This window comes from Hemitrygon akajei, chromosome 3 (assembly GCF_048418815.1).
Source record: "Hemitrygon akajei chromosome 3, sHemAka1.3, whole genome shotgun sequence".
NCBI classification, from domain to species: Eukaryota; Metazoa; Chordata; class Chondrichthyes; order Myliobatiformes; family Dasyatidae; genus Hemitrygon; species Hemitrygon akajei.
The window spans coordinates 162,796,551-162,816,672 of record NC_133126.1 but is presented as its reverse complement, the minus strand read 5'-3'; the positions used below and the strand labels follow the sequence as shown (position 1 = coordinate 162,816,672).

The window sequence follows — 20,122 nt, the reverse complement described above, 5'->3', positions numbered from 1 at the left end:
GACTGGGCACAGGCACAGGAGCAGACAGAGTGGGCACATGCACAGGAGCAGACAGAGTGGGCACAGGTACAGGAGCAGACAGAGTAGGCACAGGTACAGGAGCAGACAGACTGGGCACAGGCACAGGAGCAGACAGAGTGGGCACATGCACAGGAGCAGACAGAGTGGGCACAGGTACAGGAGCAGACAGAGTAGGCACAGGCACAGGAGCAGACAGAGTGGGCACAGGTACAGGAGCAGACAGACTGGGCACAGGCACAGGAGCAGACAGAGTGGGCACAGGCACAGGAGCAGACAGATTGGGCACAGGCACAGGAGCAGACAGACTGGGCACAGGCACAGGAGCAGACAGACTGGGCACAGGCACAGGCACAGGCACAGTGGGAACCTCAATGTAAACATTCAGACTGCATCCATAGAAGTACAGAGGTATCACTGGCAACTTCTTAGCAGGAGAATCTGGAGGGCCCTCTTGCACAATACCTGCAAGTATTGTTCTTTATCAGTCTAATAGGGTCCCAGTGACCCCCTCAGGAGCACTTTTTCACCCCCTTCTGTTATTAACACTCTGCTATGGCTATTAAAGTATAGCTTGTCTTGTGATGTCCCTCTTTAAGAATTATCTGCAAAAATCATATCTTTTGTATAACATTCTGACACTGCGAGAACTTGCAATGCTTCAGTCAGGAGTACTATGCTGACCTTGTTGGTTTCAGTGTGGCCTTCCACAGGGAAACTTGGCAATTGAAGTTCCTACTCGATTTTCACACACAACTTTCAGGTGCTTAATAACTTTGTTTTCACATCAAAACAAAAAGTCGTTAGGCAACTTCTAGGCCCTTGAGTTCAAGAAGTGCACAAATTTAAATCTGACACATCTTAAGAGTGCCTATGTAGATACTTTACATAGTATCATCATCAGCGATCACTCGTAGTCGAGTATGATTCTTCTCCTGGTGGCTAATCTGACTGAAGAGGCCAATTCGTGATCCACAAGTCCTATTGCAGTGTTGGCAGGTGTAGGTCATTGAAGTGGTGGTGGATGTAGCTGTTTGTTTCTTTCCCAGTCTCTCCTTCCGTTGAAACTGCTTCATCTCGGCGGCACAGTAGAGGTATTCTTCGAGCTGTGCAGTCCCCTTCCTAGACAGTTCTTCTCCAGCTTTCAAATAGCCCATAAAGAAAATACTGCAGATATTGAAAATTTGAAATAAAACAAGATGATTCAGAAAATCAGACCTCAGCTGTGGAGGGAGAAATTGAGTTAGCATTTTAGGGCAATGATCAGTTTTGTGTAGATGTGGGTTCAGTTGTAACATTTAAGAGAAGTTTGTATAGATACATGGATGAGAGCGGTATGGCTGACTATGGTGGAAACAGGCTGAAGGACCTGTTTCTGTGCTGTGTGCATTTCACTTTCTAACTTCCTCTTCCTGCTGCATCCTTTGCTGCAGTCTTTAATGATATTGCAATGGTCAATGCCATTTCTAAGATGAGGTCTCTTTCAGATAATAGCCTCTTTTGAGAGCTTTCACTATGCATGCCACATACAAGCCTGTCCCTGAATGCAAGAGAAAGTCCATCTCTAAAGTCACAGTACTGGGAAAGTTTGCGCAAAATCTTGGCTAGAGTTTGCAGAAGGCATGTGGGAGACTCTGAAATCAGCTGGAAGAAGGTTCTATAGTCTGATGACACCAAAATCGGGCTTTTTGGCCATCAGACTAAACACTATGCTTAGCATAAGCCAAACACTGCACATTGTCAAAAACACACCATCCCTACCATAAACCATTGTGGTGGCTGCATCATGCTGTGGGGATGCCTCACTGCAGCAGGCCCTGGAAGGCTTGTGAAGGTAGAGGGTAAAATGAATGCAGCAAAGTACAGGGAAATCCTGGAGGAAAACCTGATGCAGTTTGCAAGAGAACTACAATTTAGGAGAAGATTTGTTTCCTTGCAAAACAATGACCCAAACATAAAGCCAAAGCTACAGAGGAATGGCTTGAAAACAACAAAGTTAATGTCCTAGAGTGGGTTCAGACCTCCATCCAATTGAGAAATTGTGGCTGGACTTGAAAAGGGCTGTTCACTTACAATCCCCATGCAATCTGACAGAGCTTAAGCAGTTTTGTAAAGAAGAATGGGGAAAAATTGCAGTGTCCAGATGTGCAAAGCTGATAGAGACCTATCTATACAGGCTCAAGGCTGTAATTGCTGATGAAGGTGGCTCTACTAAATACTGACTTGATGTGGCTGAGTAATTATGTAATTGAATATTTTGTGTTTAATAATTGTAATAAATTTAGACCAATTGTAGAAATTTGTTTTCACTTGGACATGAAAGAGTGTTTTTCTGTTGAACAGTGTCAAAAAAGCCAAATTAAATCCACTGTGATTCAATGTTGTAAAACAATAAAACATGAAAACTTCAAGGGGGTGAATACACTTTATAGGCACTGTATATAAAAGTTAAGCTTGTGTATTGATATGAATAGTGTTTTATGCTTTGTTTTTTTTTTGTTATGTTGCATTGGATCTAGAGTAACAATCACTTTCGGCTCCTTTACACTTGTAGACTGAAGAGTGACCTTGAAACCTGAAACTTGAATCAATGTCACAGGAGCTTTTGCTGCAATTTCAATATGGTCAGTATTTAACGTAACACAAACATGAGGAAATATGCAGATGCTGGAAATTCAAGTAGCACATGCAAAATGCTGGTGGAACGCAGCAGGCCAGGCAGCATCTATAGGAAGAAGCACAGTTGACATTTTGGGTCGAGACCCTTCGTCAGTATTCAAGGTAAGGCTACTTTAAAACTTTAAAAAGAATGTAACTTGTATATTATACTGTGAAACATAGCCTCAGACCAAAGTGGACTTCTATCTTACTCAGTAAGTCAGATCTACATCAGTATGGGATGAGAAACAAGTAAACCACTGGAATGTCCCTGGCTGGATAACTGGAGCAGCAAAGAGTGCAGACTCTATGGTAAACAACGGCCTGAATGAAGCACATAAAGCACTTAGACAAGGTGCATGAAACAATATACTGAGAGGCAATATTCTCCTCAGTAAATATAGGAGGTGGGACGGTTAAATACCACAGCGTAAGATGAAGTGAGACAAAAAACTTCTCGAGGACTGAACCTGTTTGTACTAGTATTGCTTTAACGCACTATCAGATGATTAGATTGTATTTTCTCTTCAAATGTCTGTAAAGAAAATCCAATGTGATTATGGTTATGGTGAGCAACACCTCTTCCCCCCACCTTCCTCTTTAAAGCTTCTGCATGACCAGATCACATGTGTATGAGTAATGACAGGAATGAGTAAACTGCTTTTAATTGCTGCATTTTTTTGTAATTGGGGTACTTGCCAGCTTTATAACAGTTCCATGCACCATGGTGTCTTGTCAGATTATTTCAGAAAACGGATACACAAGGGACTGTAAATGTTGAAATCTGGACAAAAGGCAAACTGATGAAGGCACTCAGTGGGCCAGGCAGCATCTGTGGAGGCAAAGGGATAGCTGATGTACTTTTTCCATTTCAGGGAACGGTTATGTGCCAGCCACATTGCTGTGAGTCTGAAGTAGGAAGGTGGACTCTCTGATGACACACAATGTCTAGCAGCAATTTTTTTCCACTGTTTGCTCACAGGTTGACTGTATTATCACAACACTGAGAACAAAAGAATTGAGAAAATCTTCTTTACTTGAACCCAATCTGTCTGAATTGTGTGAATTGGATATTTCTATGCTGCATATCCTTGCTGAAGGACATTGCAACAAATCATGCGCTGTTTTGACCAAGGGGAGAACTTGACCAAGCAGGAAAACCTATTCAACATTCGTCATCAATTATTCTCATAATTTATTCAGTTCATATCTGAATTTCCTGTATTTGTGAGAGAAGCTAATTCTACCAAAGCCTTTGAATATTATATCCATTGCATGCACTTTCCACCTTGACAGCCGGCAGCACAAACACATGATATCAATCAGATGGAAGATGGTGTTGGTGGATCTGGACTTTCATCAGTTCCTGTGTTACCAGAGTTACCTTCCACTGCAAAAGGCAAGTCACCCTTCAAGGTCTCAGTCAATGTCTGTTTGATTCAGCCATCAGTGTTTGTGTTGATAAGCTCTAAGCCTATTAGGCTATCATTTCCTTCTATGAAACCCTCAACAACCACAGTTCCTGCCATATTGCCATTCTTTGATTCATTCTGATTCTCCTTCAACATCACCATGCACAAGTTCCATCATGTGGGGAACTAGGTGATCTTGGTGTTGCCCAATTAGTGTTCAAATAAATGGTCTGCTCTTCAAATAATGAGCAAGATGCATTATGATTCCAAATATAATTTACTCCATTTGGGATTGCATGGCCCTTATCTAAAGTCATGTTTAATGTATTGTTGATCCGTGGCTAAGAGTTTGAATTCCACCAATGGTGTTAAAGAATTATGATATGATTTAAAACACCTTAATCCATCTCGCTTGTACATGACTTCAGATCTACTGATGTGGTTTCTTCTCGGTTCCAGGGAAATTAGGAAGAGTCAGAAATACACAAGTTATGTGAAAATGTAGTTTTTCACTGCTGCCTTCCAGATTCTATCTCCCAGTTTATCTCACACGGACTGAGGTACTTTCTGTCCAGCAGACCATTACTAATTACATAAAATTTCCTGTAAAGGATTGAGACGTACAATGTAATCAGTGATTTTAACTTTGTTGTCCAATGCTGAGGATTGGACCCTTAATATTCATAATCTTGGAAAATGGAATTGGGGTCAAGACTTGTACAAAGAAACTGATCCTCATTGTTACATGAAGAAAATAGTATGTACCAACAGAAAGCAAGTATGTAAGTGACAAAAATTCCTGAAATTGTAGCAAAGAAAGATGAGATACAATCTGCAAGATTTATGAAAGAATGCTTTCATTTGCCAAGGTCTTATTTTATTATTTATTTAGCGATATAGCACGGTGTAGGCAATTAGGGAAGGATTATTTCTAACTTTGTAGAAATATTAATACTACTTCCCAATAAAATAACACTTTATTTTTGTTTTCAATGAATACCATACTGACAATGAAGATCACTACCTTTATCTAAGCTGGGTTTTTTTTAAAAAGCCCCTTTGGGTAACTTGAATTGAACCATTAATGTTAATTAATTACCCTGCAGCAGATAGTGAGGTCAGCTGAGAAGATCATCGGGGTCTCTCTTCCCGCCATCACGGACATTTACACTACACGCTGCATCCGAAAAGAAAACAGCATTATGAAGGACCCCAGGCACCCCTCATACAATCTCTTTTCCCTCCTGCCGTCTGGGAAAAGGCTCTGAAGCATTTGGGCTCTCACAACCAGACTATGTCGACCAGACTATGTAACAGTTTCTTCCCCCAAGATATCAGACTTCTCAATATCTGAAGCCTGGACTGACACCTTACTGCCCTATTGTCCTGTTTATTATTTTTTGTAATGCCTGCACTATTTTTTGCGCACTTTATGCAGTACAGTGTAGGTCTGTAGTCTAGTGTAGCTTTCTCTGTGTTGTTTTTTTTTACATAGTTGAGTCTAGTTTTTGTACTGTGTCATGTGGAAACATAGAAACATAGAAAATAGGTGCAGGAGTAGGCCATTTGGCCCTTTGAGGCTGTACCGCCATTCAGTATGATCATGGCTGATCATCCAACTCAGAACCCTGTACCTGCTTTCTCTCCATACCCCCGATCCCTTTAGCCACAAGGGCCATATCTAACTTCCTCTTAAATATAGCCAATGAACCGGCCTCAACTGTTTCCTGTGGCAGAGAATTCCACAGATTCACCATTCTCTGTGTGAAGAAGTTTTTCCTCATCTCGGTCCTAAAAGGCTTCCCCTTTATCCTTAAACTGTGACCCCTCGTTCTGGACTTCCCCAACATCGGAAGCAATCTTCCTGCATCTAGCCTGTCCAATCCCTTTAGAATTTTATACGTTTCAATAAGATCCCCCCTCAATCTTCTAAATTCCAGTAAGTATAAGCCTAGTCGATCCAGTCTTTCTTATATGAAAGTCCTGCCATCCCAGGAATCAATCTGGTGAACCTTCTCTGTACTCCCTCTATGGCAAGAATGATTAGGGGACCTAATCTTTCCTCAGATTAGGGGACCAAAACTGCACACAATATTCTAGGTGCAGTCTCACCAAGGCCTTGTACAACTGCAGTAGAACACCATGGTCCTGTAAAACGTTGTCTCATTTTTACTATGTACTGTTCCAGCAGTTATGGTCGAAATGACAATAAAAGTGACGTGACTTGACTTGACTTGACTTGACTAAATGGGGAAAAACCTATTGTATTCGTTACTTCATTGACAATTAGTTGTGGATCCTTTCTTTAAAAAGTCTGGTGGCTGGAATAGACTTTCTACCATTCAAAGCATCTCAGCAGAAATTCACAATTAAATGACACTTTTAAAGTGGTAAAGAGCCCCAGATTGCTTCACAAGGTTAATATCAAACAACACTGGATAATGAACTTTCTGTGAAGATTTTAGAAAAGATTCTCAAATACTTGGTCGAGGAGAATGATTTTATGGAACATATAAAAGGAGTGTGGATGATGTGAACTGTGCCCAGCAATGAACCAGCGATGACAAAAGGGGTCAGAGATGAAGGAATGCAGAGTCTGTAGAACTTCGAAAGAGATTATTGAACTTAAGGATTGGAAGAGACCAGATCTTGTAAAGATTTAAGAATGAGGATGGGAAGGACCTGTCCTGGGCCCAGCATGTAAATACAATTACGAAGAAGCCACAGTAGTGTCTCCACTTCCTTAGAAGTTGGGAAGATTAGGAATGAACTTTTACTGGACCAAGAATTAAGTTAGCATAGAGAGATGGGTGTGAGTTACTACATGGTTAGCAGATTTTTGTTGATTTTATATTTAAGGATGGAGGTGGCAGAAAAGGCAAGAACAACCAGCAAAGATGTGGTGGAAAGATCTGTGAGCAAATGAACTGGGGCAAGGGCTGAGACTAATGGTATTGGATAATCTTAATATGGTAAAGAGCTTAACCCATCTACCCTATATGTGACTTTAGATCTACCAATGTGGAATCCATTTTCATTATTACCTTCCAGACTCTTGTCTTGAATAGATCGAAAATGTTTTATCTCATATGGACTGAGAGACATCTGTCCAGGAGCTCATTACTCATAACATGCAAGTTTGTTCTAAATTATGAAGATACAGCATTGAACCAGAGTCCTTTCAACTTTGCTGCCTTATGTTGTGGATTGGACGACTGTTGTTAAAATGTCCAAACATTGATGTTTTCCAAACATAGAAAGATAGACACATTGAAAATAGGTGCAGGAGTAGGCCATTCGGCCCTTCGAGCCTGCACCGCCATTCAGTATGATCATGGCTGATCAACCAACTCAGAATCCTGTACCTGCTTTCTCTCCATACCCCCGATCCCTTTAGCCACAAGGGCCATATCTAACTTCCTCTTAAATATAGCCAATGAACCGGCCTCAACTGTTTCCTGTGGCAGAGAATTCCACAGATTCACCACTCTCTGTGTGAAGAAGTTTTTCCTCATCTCGGTCTTAAAAGGCTTCCCCATTATCCTTAAACTGTGACCCCTTGTTCTGGACTTCCCCAACATCGGAAACAAACATATAATTCCATCATAAGAAAGTTGTACAGCATAGTTGAAAGTTATCTGCAATATTTCTATAACCCTTTCTGCTGTGAATAGGGCCTGGTGTGAGTTGATTCTGCTGTCACTTTAATTCTGTAACTCATTCCTCTTCTGACCAATCTATCCACAGCTTTCTGTACTGCCCTAATGTTAGCTTGAGGTAAGGCACCACATCTTCCAATTGGGAATCGGTATCGACATGAATTCCATATACCTGTAATTTGTTTCAATGTCTCTGCATTATCCAGTCCCACTATGAGGTTAAACATCAGTGTAATAATAACTTATTTTTCTTTCCACACACTGATCAGCTTTTCCATCATTTTGCTTTCGGTCTCGTGTTTCAGCAGCTCTGAGCTGCACTCTACAGTTTTTACCTGTCCCTTTGTTTTTCTTTATCTGTCTTCCCCAATTCACCTACCAACTTGATTGCTTTAACAGCAGACTCGCCTTGGCAAACTGAACATCATCCCTTTTATTCTGGCCCACTGGCAACTTATTTTCCATTTATCTCTTTCCCAATCCTGAAATTATACACTGTCCATCACCCTGTCCACAAGATAAATATCACAATGGTGCAGCTGGCAGAACTGCTGCCTTACACCTGGCTGAATCCTTACCCCTGGTGTTGTCAGAGTTTACATGTTCTCCCTATGACCATGTAGGTTTTCCAGATACTCCAGTTGCCTCCCACATCCAGATTGATACATTAATTGGCTATCGTAATTTGCTTCTGGTCTGTAGGGGAACAGTAGAATCGAGGAGAATAGATTACAGAACAAGCAGGAGAATAACATTTCTCTGCGAGCTGACATATACTTGATGAACTGAAATGGTGATGTATGTCACATGGAGGGTTTGATAAACAGCCATTGAATTACCTTTTTTAAAGTGAAACTGTAGGAGTTTTGGGCTGTAAATTAGAAGCCTCTATTCACATGTGAAAAATAAAAAGGTGACCTGATAGAGGTGTATAAGAAGATGAGAGGCATTGATCATGTGGATAGAGGCTTTTTCCCAGGGCTGAAACGGTTGCCACAAGAGGACACAGGTTTAAGATGCTGGGAAGTAGGTACAGAGGAGATGTCAGGGGTAAGTTTTTTATGCAGAGAGTGGTGGATGCGTGGAATGGGCTGCTGGTGATGGTGGTGGAGGCAGATACAATAGGGTCTTTTAAGAGACTCCTGGACAGGTACATGGAGTTTAGAAAAATAGAGGGCTACGGGTAACCCCAGGTAATTTCTAAAGTAAGGACATGTTTGACACAGCATTGTGGGCTGAAGGGCCTGTATTGTGCTGTAGGTTTTCTATGTTTACTATTAATACTCATACTATCGTAGTCATGAATGAAATTCTGTTGCCTGGTACATCATTTTTAGAACTGTAAAGTTGGCGCTGAAAGGACTATGCCTTCCTTTTTGCATGTGCTACTCTGGGAAATTCTATCATATTCCTTCATGTAATGGAAGGAAGAGGGGCTAAACCAATCCATCTTTAACCCCAGTGCTTCTGGGGAATTCACTTTAGCCATGAAATCCCCACCAAAGGTCACTGATCATCACTAATGACTGTTATTCGCAGATATTCCAATCCTTACTATGGTAGCGAGCTTCAAAAGTTAATTGTGTCATCATTTGTCAGGGAAATGAGTTACCTGATTTCATTAATCAAAGGCAAAGCTGCCCTAAGTCAGCCCTCAAATTGATGCAATTGCTTCCATTAAGAAGCCATGCCTTAGGAATTCCAATGAGAGACTGCACTTTGGGGTGGGAGGTGGGGGGGGGGGGTGTTGTGTATTTTTGCATGTCCTGACTTGCATGATATTTTCATATTTATAGAAACATGGAAAACTTACAGCACAATACAGGCCCTTCGGCCCACAAAGTTGTGCTGAACATGTCCCAACCTTAGAAATTACTAGGCTGATGTATAGCCCTCAATTTTTCTAAGCTCCATGTACCTATCTAAAAGTCTCTTAAAAGACCCTATCATATCCGCCTCCACCACTGTTGCTGGCAGCCCATTCCACGCACTCACCACTCTGAGTAAAAAAATTACCCCGACATCTCCTCTGTACCTACTCCCCAGCACCTTAAACCTGTGTCCTCTTGTGGCAACCATTTCAGCCCTGGGGAAAAAGCCCTCTGACTATCCACATGATCAATGCCTCAAGCATGGCATGGCATGTTCTACATCATGTGATTGAGAAGGATGACTCAACAACGACCCTGGAAGAAATGGTCAAAAGTCTAGATGCCAAGTGCCTTACTTAATGCTTTGATATTCTTAAAGCAACAACTGTTAATAACACTGTAACTTGACATATTTTAAGTAATAGCATTGCCTATTAGGAAATCTATTGGCACAGAATTTGTAGTTAACAAGTAATGCTTCCCACGAAGTTTTTGTGATTAGCACTTCCCTACAAGCAATGGGAGCCAGGTCGAAGTGAACCCTGGTAAATGTAAGGTCCCTAGGTTTATCAAGAAAAACCTAATTCTCAGACAGCAAAAATTCATTTAACATACAGAATACCAAACAAGGATACGAACACTTGCATAGAATTGAATTAGAAACTGATACAGTAAGTTATGATACTGTGTAGTCATAAGATGCTAGAGATTTGTGTAAGGGAACACTTTGCTTCTAGTGATCTTAATGCCATTAGCTTTGAGGTAATTATCGAAAAGAATAGGTCTGATCCTCACTTGAGATTCTAAATTGGAGAAAGACCAATTTTGATGGTATTTGTAATGAGCTGGCGAGAGTGGATTGGGACAGGCTGTTTTCTGGCAAAAGTGTACTTGGTAAATGGGAGGCCTTCAAAAGTGAAATTTTGAGAGTACTGAGTTTGTATATTCCTGTCAACATAAAAAGCAAGGACACCAGGTTTAGGAAACCTTGGTTTTTGAGAGATTTGAGGACCTGGTTAAGAAGTATGAGATCAGAAGGGCTGTGAGACTAATGAATACCCTACCACCACCAAGGTCTCGTCACTGGGACAGTAAGCTGTTTACTGTACTGTTTGTTTCCTTACACCTTTGTATTGGAAATGACATAAAAAGATCTTGGATCTGAATCTATAATTTGCTGCTTACCTATGCTATGCACCACACACATTTTGATTTTTAGTTTATTAACTTACTTGTGGTAATATTTTGTTATATAGTAAAGGAGAATCTGAAGGGCTTGTACAGATGGTGTATGAAGAGCAAAATGATAACAAGGGACAAAATTGGTCCTCTTGAAGACCAAAGTGGTCATCTATGCATGGAGCTGAAAGAGTCAGGGGAGATAATAAATGGATGTTTTGCAACCATATTTACTCAGGAGACAAACATAGAGCCTATAGAAGTGAAGCAAAACAGCAGTGCGGTCATAGATCATATATGGATAACAGAGGAGGTGGTGATTGCTGTCTTAAGGCAAATAAGGGTGGATAAATCCCCAAGAGCCTGATGAGGTATTCCCTTTGACCTTGTGGGAGATGAGCATAGAAAATACAGTGCTTCAACAGAGATGTATAAAATGTCCTTGGCTACAGTTGAGATGGCAGAGGATTGGAGGATAGCAAATGTTGTTCCTTTGTTTAAAAAAAGGCTCAAAAAATAAATTGGGAAATTATAGGCCAGTGAGCCCGATGTCAGAAGTGAGAAAGGTATTGGAAGGTATTCCAAGGGAATAGACATAAAAGTATTTGGATAGACAGGGACTGTTTCAGGATAGTCAACACGGTTGTGTGCATGGTGGGTTGTGTCTAACTAACGGTATAAAAATTCTTCAAGTAGGTTACCATGAAAGTAGATGAAGGCAAGACAGTGAATGTTATCTACATGGACTTTTAGCAAGGCCTTTGACAAGATCCTGCATGGGAGGTTGATCAAGAAGGTTCAGTCACTTAGCACTCAGGATGAGGTAGTAAATTGGATCAGACATTGGCTTTGTAGGAAAATTGAGAGAGTGGTAGCAGATGGTTGCCTCTCTGACTAGAGGCTTGTGACTAGGGATTGCAGGGATCAGTGCTTGGTCCATGGTTCTTATAAGACATAGAAGTATAATTAGGTCATTCGGCTCATCGAGTCTTCTCCACCATTTCATCATGGCTAATCCGCTTCTGTCACGACCCCATTCTCCTGCCTTCTCTCCATAACCTTTCACACCCTGACTAATCAGGAAACTATCAAAAATGCACACAATGAGCTGGCCTCCACAGCTGCCTGTGTCAATGAATTCCACAGATTCACCACCCTCCGGCTAAAGAACTTCATTTCTGTTTTAAATGAATGTCTCTCTATTTTGAGGCTGTGTCCTCTGGTCCTGGACTCTCCCACCAAAGGAAACATCCTCTTCACATCCACTCTGTCTTGGCATTTCAACACTTGATAGGTTTCAATGAGATCAATCTTATTGATATTCTTCCTGTAGGTGGGTGACCAAAACTGTACACAATTCTCAAAATTATATTGCACCAATGTCTTGTACAACTTCAACATAATATCCCATCTCCTGTACTGAATACTTTGATTTATGAAGGCCATTGTGTCAAACGCTTTCTTTATGACCCTAACTATCTGTGATACTACTTTCAAGGAATTATGGATCTGTACCCTACCACTTACTGTGCAAGTAGTATCCTGGTTCATCCTCCCAAAGTGAAACACCTTACACTTGTCTGCATTAATTTTTGTCTGCCATTTCTCAGCCTATTTTTCCATCTGGTCCAGATCCTGCTGCAAACTTCGATGGTCTTCCTTGCTGTCCACTACACCTCCAAAGCTTGGTGTCATCCATAAATTTGCTGATCCAGTTTACCACATTATCATCCAGCTTGTTGATATAGATGACAAACTACAATGGACCCAGCACCGATCCCTACAGCACACTACTCGTCAAAGGCCTCCAGTCAGAGAGGCAACCATTTACCACCGCTCTCTGGTTTCTCCTGCAAAGCAAACGTCTAATCCAATTTACTACTTCACGTTGAATGTTAAGTAACTGTGGGTGATTTCTGCTTAAGTACTTGGAGAATTCTGTGCGACCTATAAACCATATTGAATAACTAACAACAAACACGATCTTTCCACATTAAGATGGACTTGTATGATATGCACAAGCTGTTGCCTGTTCCATGGAGTACAGTATTAATCCACACCATCAAAATTTCATATTGATGGAATGAAGTGAGGTTTATTCTGTGTATGGGATTAATATCCTTAGCTAAGTATATATTTAAGTTGTGATAACTAGGTAAATTTTATATTGATATCCTCAACAAGTCAAAATTAGACAATTGATGTCAGATTTTATTTCTCATTGATAAAATACAGTTCATTACATCACATGTAAAATACTATAGATACATGAGCACATTTTTCAAAACCAGTTTTTGCACTAACACAGTTGTTATTTTAGAAAAATGACCATTCTTTTATGTTTTCAGAGCAATATTTTAAGTATTTCATTATCAAATAATATGGCAAAATACAAGATTTCTCAAAAGAATTACTATTATAAATGTGCAATACACAAGTTTAAAGCTATCAAGAACAGAGGCTAAGATTTTTACATTTAAAAAAATAAAAACACCAGCACATTAAAGTGCTATAATAAAACAAAAGAATAAATTACTCTTATTTACACTTTAAAAATTATTTCCATAGTATTCTGTCAGTCATATTATACAAAAATGCACATGCAGAGTTTCATAGCACAGTCCCTCTATTGTGTTGCATTCTACAAATTAATTTTCTAACTTGAGCTCTGTTGATAGAATTTGATAAGCATGATCATTACAGGAAATTGGCTATGTTTTGAAACTTCAACAGGTCATTCCCGAGGAAAGATTTGTTATTTTCTGTATGACTGGCTGCCTACAAAAGGAACAAACAAGTTGGGTTTAAGTGCAAGTAACTGCATGTCAAAGGTTCTAAAAAATCATCGAAGAAAATGCAGACAGGGGACAAAGAATGAGGCCTCAAAAATACTATCTGTTGAACAACAGGTGGTCTCCTAATCCTCCAGTACAGTATGCAGAAAGTAATGTTTGTTAAAGAGATGGGTGACTGCCTGTCATTATGGTAAGGACCAAAAGGTGGGTATACAAGAACTGCAGGAATTAGCCCTGTCTTATCAATGCTCCCCAAGACTGCTTTGTCTGTAACAGCCTAAGCTGACTTAATAGGCAAGTTGTAAACCAAAAGACTGATAAATTAAATTCACAGAGTCAGAAGTACATGAGGGCAAGTGTGAGTATAAATTGGTCATATGAAATGCCTTTAGGATTACAATTAATCATTCACTTTTGGGTGGAAAGTGTAGGTACACTAGTTCCAAAGATCACCGATTATTCACTGGAAATGCCACTGACGATTCTGTTTTCACATAATTATATTCAGCCTGGTTCTTACTTAAATTATTTACCTAACCTTCATCATAGATCCATTACTTTTGTCTCAATCTCCTTTGTCATCCTTGAAGTTCTAAAATACATTAAGGCTCCCCTCAGTAAAGTTGCAAACACAGCTGGTGCTTTGAAGCACTTTGTGTTGGATTTCACAGTTGCTCACTGAATTCATTCAGTATGTCTCTGGATCAGACTTGGTTATAGTTGCACTAATATCTATGTGTTTAAATCCTGGATTGGTCCTGAATCTACCTTTTATGACTTGGATTTATGAATGTCGCCAACAGAACGACACAGAAATGTAATGAAAATTATAAGTAAACTGTGAACAGTACAACTGAGAACTTCTACATTTTGATGAAAATGCATTTCTGTGTCTTATTTCTTTACCACCAATGACCTGATACAATGATTAAGCCTTTGAATGTTATTCAACACCATTTTATGCTGCTCAGGAATAACATTTAGTCTTTCATAAATCTGAACTCTCTTGAACAGCCTTTTTGGTATTCAAGATATTTTAAAAGACCAAAAAAATAAAAGTACAACAAAAACTTAAAATTCAATGGGCTATTTTATTCCAATTACCATGTTAATTTCTACAGCATCACATTTTCCTCTGAAAGCTTCTATTAGCCAATGAAAACATTGAACAGGAAACACTACTGACATAATGCCTTGTCTGGGTGAGGGTAGCTCCAACAACCCTCAGAGCTCGACAGCATCCAGGACAGAGCAGTCTGCTCGATCAGCACCCCATGCATCATCCTCCCCCCAATGCCGGCACACATGGCGAGTGTGGGATGAGGTGTGATGCTCACATCTCTGATGATTTCTGTCAATGAGTGTAACCTGGGCTGTGCAGAGATCTTCCTGCCCCTCACCTGGAGGGACCTCACTGGAGCACAAGGACATCTCTCCCATCCATCACCTCCTCCCGTGACACATCTCAGGATCAGTGGCGGCTCTGAAAGTTCAAAGTCCCTTGGCAAGCGTTCGAGAGGTCTTGTGTAATCTCGGTGGAATGCTGCTTGGAATTTTACATGGCTCATCTCCAAACACAGTGTTACTTCTTTCTGCACTGGGCATAATATCCCATCACTTCTCTGTATTTTCAGTGCAAACTCTTTCTCCCTCTGGCTCTGCCTCTCCCCCCCGCCTCCCTTGCTTTTTTCTCACTCCCTTTCTAAACTCTCTCCCCTTCTCCTTCCATTCTCTCTTGCCATTATCAGGCCGGAAAGGAAGGGGGCAGAAGTCAGAATAAGTAGGTGCGGGAGGGCAAGTGATAGGTGTGGCCAGATGAGAGATACGTAGGTTGGTGGCTCATCTAGTCCATGATGAATTATTATTCTGCCTAGTCTCATTGACCTATGCTTGTTCTACTGCCCTCCGTACCCCTTCCAATTGGTACAAATAAAAGTTGTACCAATCCAAACTTCTCTTAAATGTTGAAACTGAAATGCACATTCACCACTTCTGCCGGGAACTCATTTCACACTCACCCACCCTCTGAATGAAGAATTTACTTTACTTTATTGTCACCAAACAATTGTGTACAAGAGTACTAGAGCGTACAATCATCACAGTGATATTTGTTTCTGCACTTCGCGCTCCCTGAAGTACAATTCGAAATAAATATAATAAAGATTTAAATTATAAATCATAATTAGAAAATAGAAAAGGGAAAGTAAGGTAGTGCAAGTCAGGTCCAGATATTTGGAAGGTACAGCCTGGATCTGGGTCAGGAACTGTTCAGCAGTCTTATCACAGTTGGAAAGAAGCTGTTCCCAAATCTGGCTGTACGAATCTTATTATTAATTTATCCCTCATGTTACCCTTAAATATTTTACTGTTCATCCTTAACCTATGATTTCTAGTTCTAGTTGCACCGAACTTCAGTGGGAAAGTCCACTTGCATTTACTCTATTGGGAAGGTTTGCACATGCTGCACAGTGGGGTTGAAACTGAAGTTGCACGGGGATGGGAATGAACCACAGTGCTAGAACAGTTAGTGGACAGGTTGTGGAGACCTCAGACAAAGTCAGGAATCAAAAGGTCAAGCATACTGCAACTCGTGTCCTGAACTGCATATATTTCAATGCAAGGAGTATTGTAGGAAAGGCGGATGAGCTCAAGGAATGGATCAACACCTGGAATTATGACATTGTAACATCAGTGAGACTCGGTTGCAGGAGGGGCAGGACAGGCAGCTCCAGGGTTCCATTGTTTTAGATGTCAGAATGGGAGGGATTAAAAGAGCAGGGGTGACAGTACTAATCAATGTCACAGCACAGATCCGTCACAACAGGCTGGAGAACTCGTCTAGTGAGGTGTTATGGGTGGAACTGAGAAATAAGAAAGGTATGATCACGTTAATAGGGCTATATTACATATCATCCAACAATCCTAGGGATTCAGATGATCAAATTTGTAGAGAGATCGCAGGCTGTTGCAAGAAACATAAGGTTGTTATAGTAGGTGAATTTAACTTTCCACATATCGACTAGGAATCCCATACAATACTGGATCTGCTATTAAGGAATGAGACAGGGCAGGTGACAGAAGTTTGTGTAGGGGAACACTTTGCATCAAGTGACCACAATGCCATTAGTTTCAAAGTAAATATGCAAAGAGTTAGATCTGGTCCATGGGCCATGATTCTAAATTGGAGAAAGGCCAGTTTTGATGGTATAAAAAATAATCTGGCAAGTGTGGAATAGGACAGATTGTTTTCTGGCAAAGTTGTACTTGGTAAGTAGAAGGCCTTCAAACACTAAATTTTGAGTACACAAAGCTGGCATGTGTCTGTCAGAATGAAGGGCAAAGATAACAAGTGTAGGGAACCTTTGTTTGCAAGAGATATTGAGGCCCTTGTTAAGAAGGAAAAAAAGGTGAATAGCAGGTACAGGCAGGTAGGAACAAATGTGGAGTACAAGAAATGCAAGAGAAACACTTAAGAAGAAATCAGGTGGGCTAAAAGGAGGCATGAAGTTGCTCTAGCAGACAAGGTGAAGGAGAATCCTAAGGGATTCCCTTAGGGATTTTGGCATGGACTAGAAGGGCTGAGATGGCCTGTTTCCGTGCTGTAAATGTTATATGTTATAATTGTTATTATGGATTCTACAGATATGTTATGAGCAAAAAGATTGCAATGGACAAAACTGGTCCTCTGGAAGGCCAGAATGATAATTCATGTGAGAAAACAAAACATAGAGTAGATCTTAAATAAGTTAACTTTGCATCTGTATTTACTCAGAAGATGGACACAAAGTCTATACAAGTGAGGCAAAGTGGCATCAACTTCATGAACCCTAAACAGATTATAGAAGAGGCGTTTGCTACCCTGAGGTAAATCAGGGTGGATAAATCCCCAGGGCCTGACAAGATGTTCCCTCGGACCATTGGAGGACAAGTGCAGAAATAACTGGAGCCCTAGCAGAGATATTTAAATCATCCTTAGTGACAGGGGAGGTAACAGAGGATTGGAGGATAGACAATGTTGTTCCAAAAAGGTTCTAAATATAAACCAAGAAATTATAGGCCGGTGAGTCTGACATCAGGTGTGGAAAAGTTATTGTAAGGTATCTTAAGGGACTGGATATATATGAATATTTGGATAGACATGGGCTGACTCATGATGGTCAGCATAGCTTCGTGCATGGTAGGCCATGTCTAGCCAACCTTATAGAGTTTTACAAGGAAGTTACCAGGAAAGTGGATGAAGGCAAGATAGTAGATCTTGTCTGCATGGACTTTAGCGAGGCATTTGACAAAGTCCTGCATAAGAGGACAAGAAGGTTCAGTTGCTCGACATTCAAGATGAGGTAGTAAATTGAATTAGACATTGGCTTTGTGGGAAAAGCCAGAGAGTGGTAGCAGAGGGTTGTCTCTCTTCCTGGAGGCCTGTGACTAGTGGTGTGCCGCAGGGATCGGTACTGGGTCCTTTGTTGTTTGTCATTTATATGAATGATCTGGATGATAATGTGGTTAACTGGATCAGCAAATTTGCAGATGACACCACCAAATTTAGGGATGTAGTGGACAGTGAAGAAGGCTATCATGGCTTGCAGAGAAATCTGCATCAGCTGGAAAATGGCAAATGGAATTTAATGCAAGCAATTGTGAGGTTTTGCACTTTGGTAGGACCAACCAGAGTGAGTCTTACACAGTGAATGGTAGGGCACTGAGGAGCGTGGCAGAACAAAAGGATCTAGGAATGCAGGTCCATAATTTGTTGAAAGTGGCACCCCACGTAGATGGGTTGTATAGAAAGCTTTTGGCATATTGGCCTTAATAAATCAAAGTCCAAGAGATGGGATATTGTGTTGAAGTTGTATAAGATGTTGGTGAGGCCCAATTTGTAGTATTGTGCAGAGTTTAGATTGCCTACCTACAGGAAAGATGTAAACAAGGTTGAAAAAGTACAAAGAAAATTTACAAGTATGTTTCCGGTTCTAGGGGACCTGAGTTATAAAGAAAGATTGAATAGGTTAGGACTGTATTCCTTAGAATGTAGAAGATTGAGGGGAGATTTGATAGAGGTGTACAAAATTATAAGGGGTACAGATAGGGTAAATGCAAGCAGGTTTTTTTCGCTGACGTTGGGTGGGACTACAACCAGAGGTCAAGGGTTAAGGGAATTGTGTAGAGAGTGATCCCTGCATAAAGTAGGGGGAGGGAAAGATGTACTCGGTGGTGGGATCCCGTTGGAATGGCAGAAGTTACAGAGAAATATGTGTTTGATGCAGAGGTTACTGGGGTGGTAGGTGAGGATAAAAGGAACCCAATCCTTGGTGGGGTGGCAAGAGGATGGGGTGAGGGCAGACGTGTGTGAAATGGAAGAGATGTGGGTGAGAGCAGTATTGGTGGTGGTTTTTCCGCTGAGGCTGGATGGGACTACAACTTGGGTTAAGGGTGAAAGGTGAAAAATTTAAAGGGGACATGAGGGGAAACTACTTCACTCAAAGAGTCAAGAGCGTATCGAATGAGCTGCCAGCACAAGTGGTGCATGCCTCGATTTCAACGTTTTTTAGAAGACTGGATAGCTATATGGATGGTAGGGCTATGGTCTCAGTGCAGATCGATGGGAATAGGTAGTTTAAATGGTTTAGGCATGGACTAGATGGGCCAAATGGCCTGTTTATTTTGCAGTATTTCTCTATGACTATCTATACCCCTCATAATTTTGTATACCTCTATCAAATCTCACCCGATTCTCCTATGCTCCAGGGAATACAGTCCTAACCTATTCAAATTTTCCCTACAACTGAGGTCCTCAAATTATAGCAACATCTTTTGTAATTTTTCTCTGCAATTTTTTAATCCTATTAATATCTTTCTTGTAGGTAAGTGACCAGAACTGTACACAATACTCCAAATTAGGCCTTGCCAACTTTGGTGTGGTGCCCCAACTCCTGGACTCAGTACTTTGATTTGTGGGGACCAGTATGCCAATGACTCTCTTTTTTACCAGACCGTTACTGGTACTGGAGAGTTTAAATTACAAAGAGAGTCTGGACAGACTGGGAGTTTTGAGGCTGAGGTAACCTTATAGAGTTAATAAAGTCATGAGGAGCATCAATAATAACTTTTCGCCAAGGTTGGGAATTCTGAAACTGGAGGGCATAGGTTTAAGGTGAGAGGGGAAAGATTCAAAGCGAACCTGAGGGGCAACATTTTCACACAGAGTGTGATGGGTGTAGAGGATAAACTGCCAGAGGAAGTGGTTGAAGCAGGTACATTGCTTAAAAGACATTTGGACCAGTACATGGACAGGAAAGGTTTATAGGGTTATGGGCCCAATGCAAGCAAGTGGGACCAGCTCAGATGGGCATCTTGGCCATAATGGAACAATCCTGCAAACTTACCAAGGTGAAATTGAAGCTGCAGTTCTCCAGCTCTCTGCAGGTCACTGTAATTAGTGCTGATTATCATGCTATTCATCATGAAGGAATCAGTGACTCTAATCTATATCTCAGCATGCTATGATGCAGTGTCTAACAGAACATTTTGGA

General features: G+C 40.9%; 2 protein-coding genes across 8 annotated transcripts in view; both read right to left on the bottom strand.

The window, feature by feature from the left end:
- Positions 1-8,436, bottom strand: part of b3gnt7 (UDP-GlcNAc:betaGal beta-1,3-N-acetylglucosaminyltransferase 7) — a 36,858-nt gene extending 28,422 nt beyond the window's left edge. Inside the window, exon 1 of one of the 2 annotated variants that reach the window (XM_073041202.1) lies at positions 8,326-8,436. The gene's annotated coding sequence lies outside the window, so the exon portion shown is untranslated. The remainder of the gene's footprint in view (positions 1-8,325) is intronic. The other variant, XM_073041199.1, reaches the window with a different exon arrangement.
- A 4,551-nt stretch (positions 8,437-12,987) lies between these two features.
- The window catches only part of armc9 (armadillo repeat containing 9), a 113,304-nt gene continuing 106,169 nt past the window's right edge, over positions 12,988-20,122 (bottom strand). For all 6 annotated transcript variants that reach the window (XM_073041192.1, XM_073041194.1, XM_073041195.1 and 3 more), the window contains one exon: positions 12,988-13,575. In XM_073041192.1, coding sequence (XP_072897293.1) covers positions 13,553-13,575 — 23 coding nt within the window. In that variant the 3' untranslated portion in view covers positions 12,988-13,552. The remainder of the gene's footprint in view (positions 13,576-20,122) is intronic.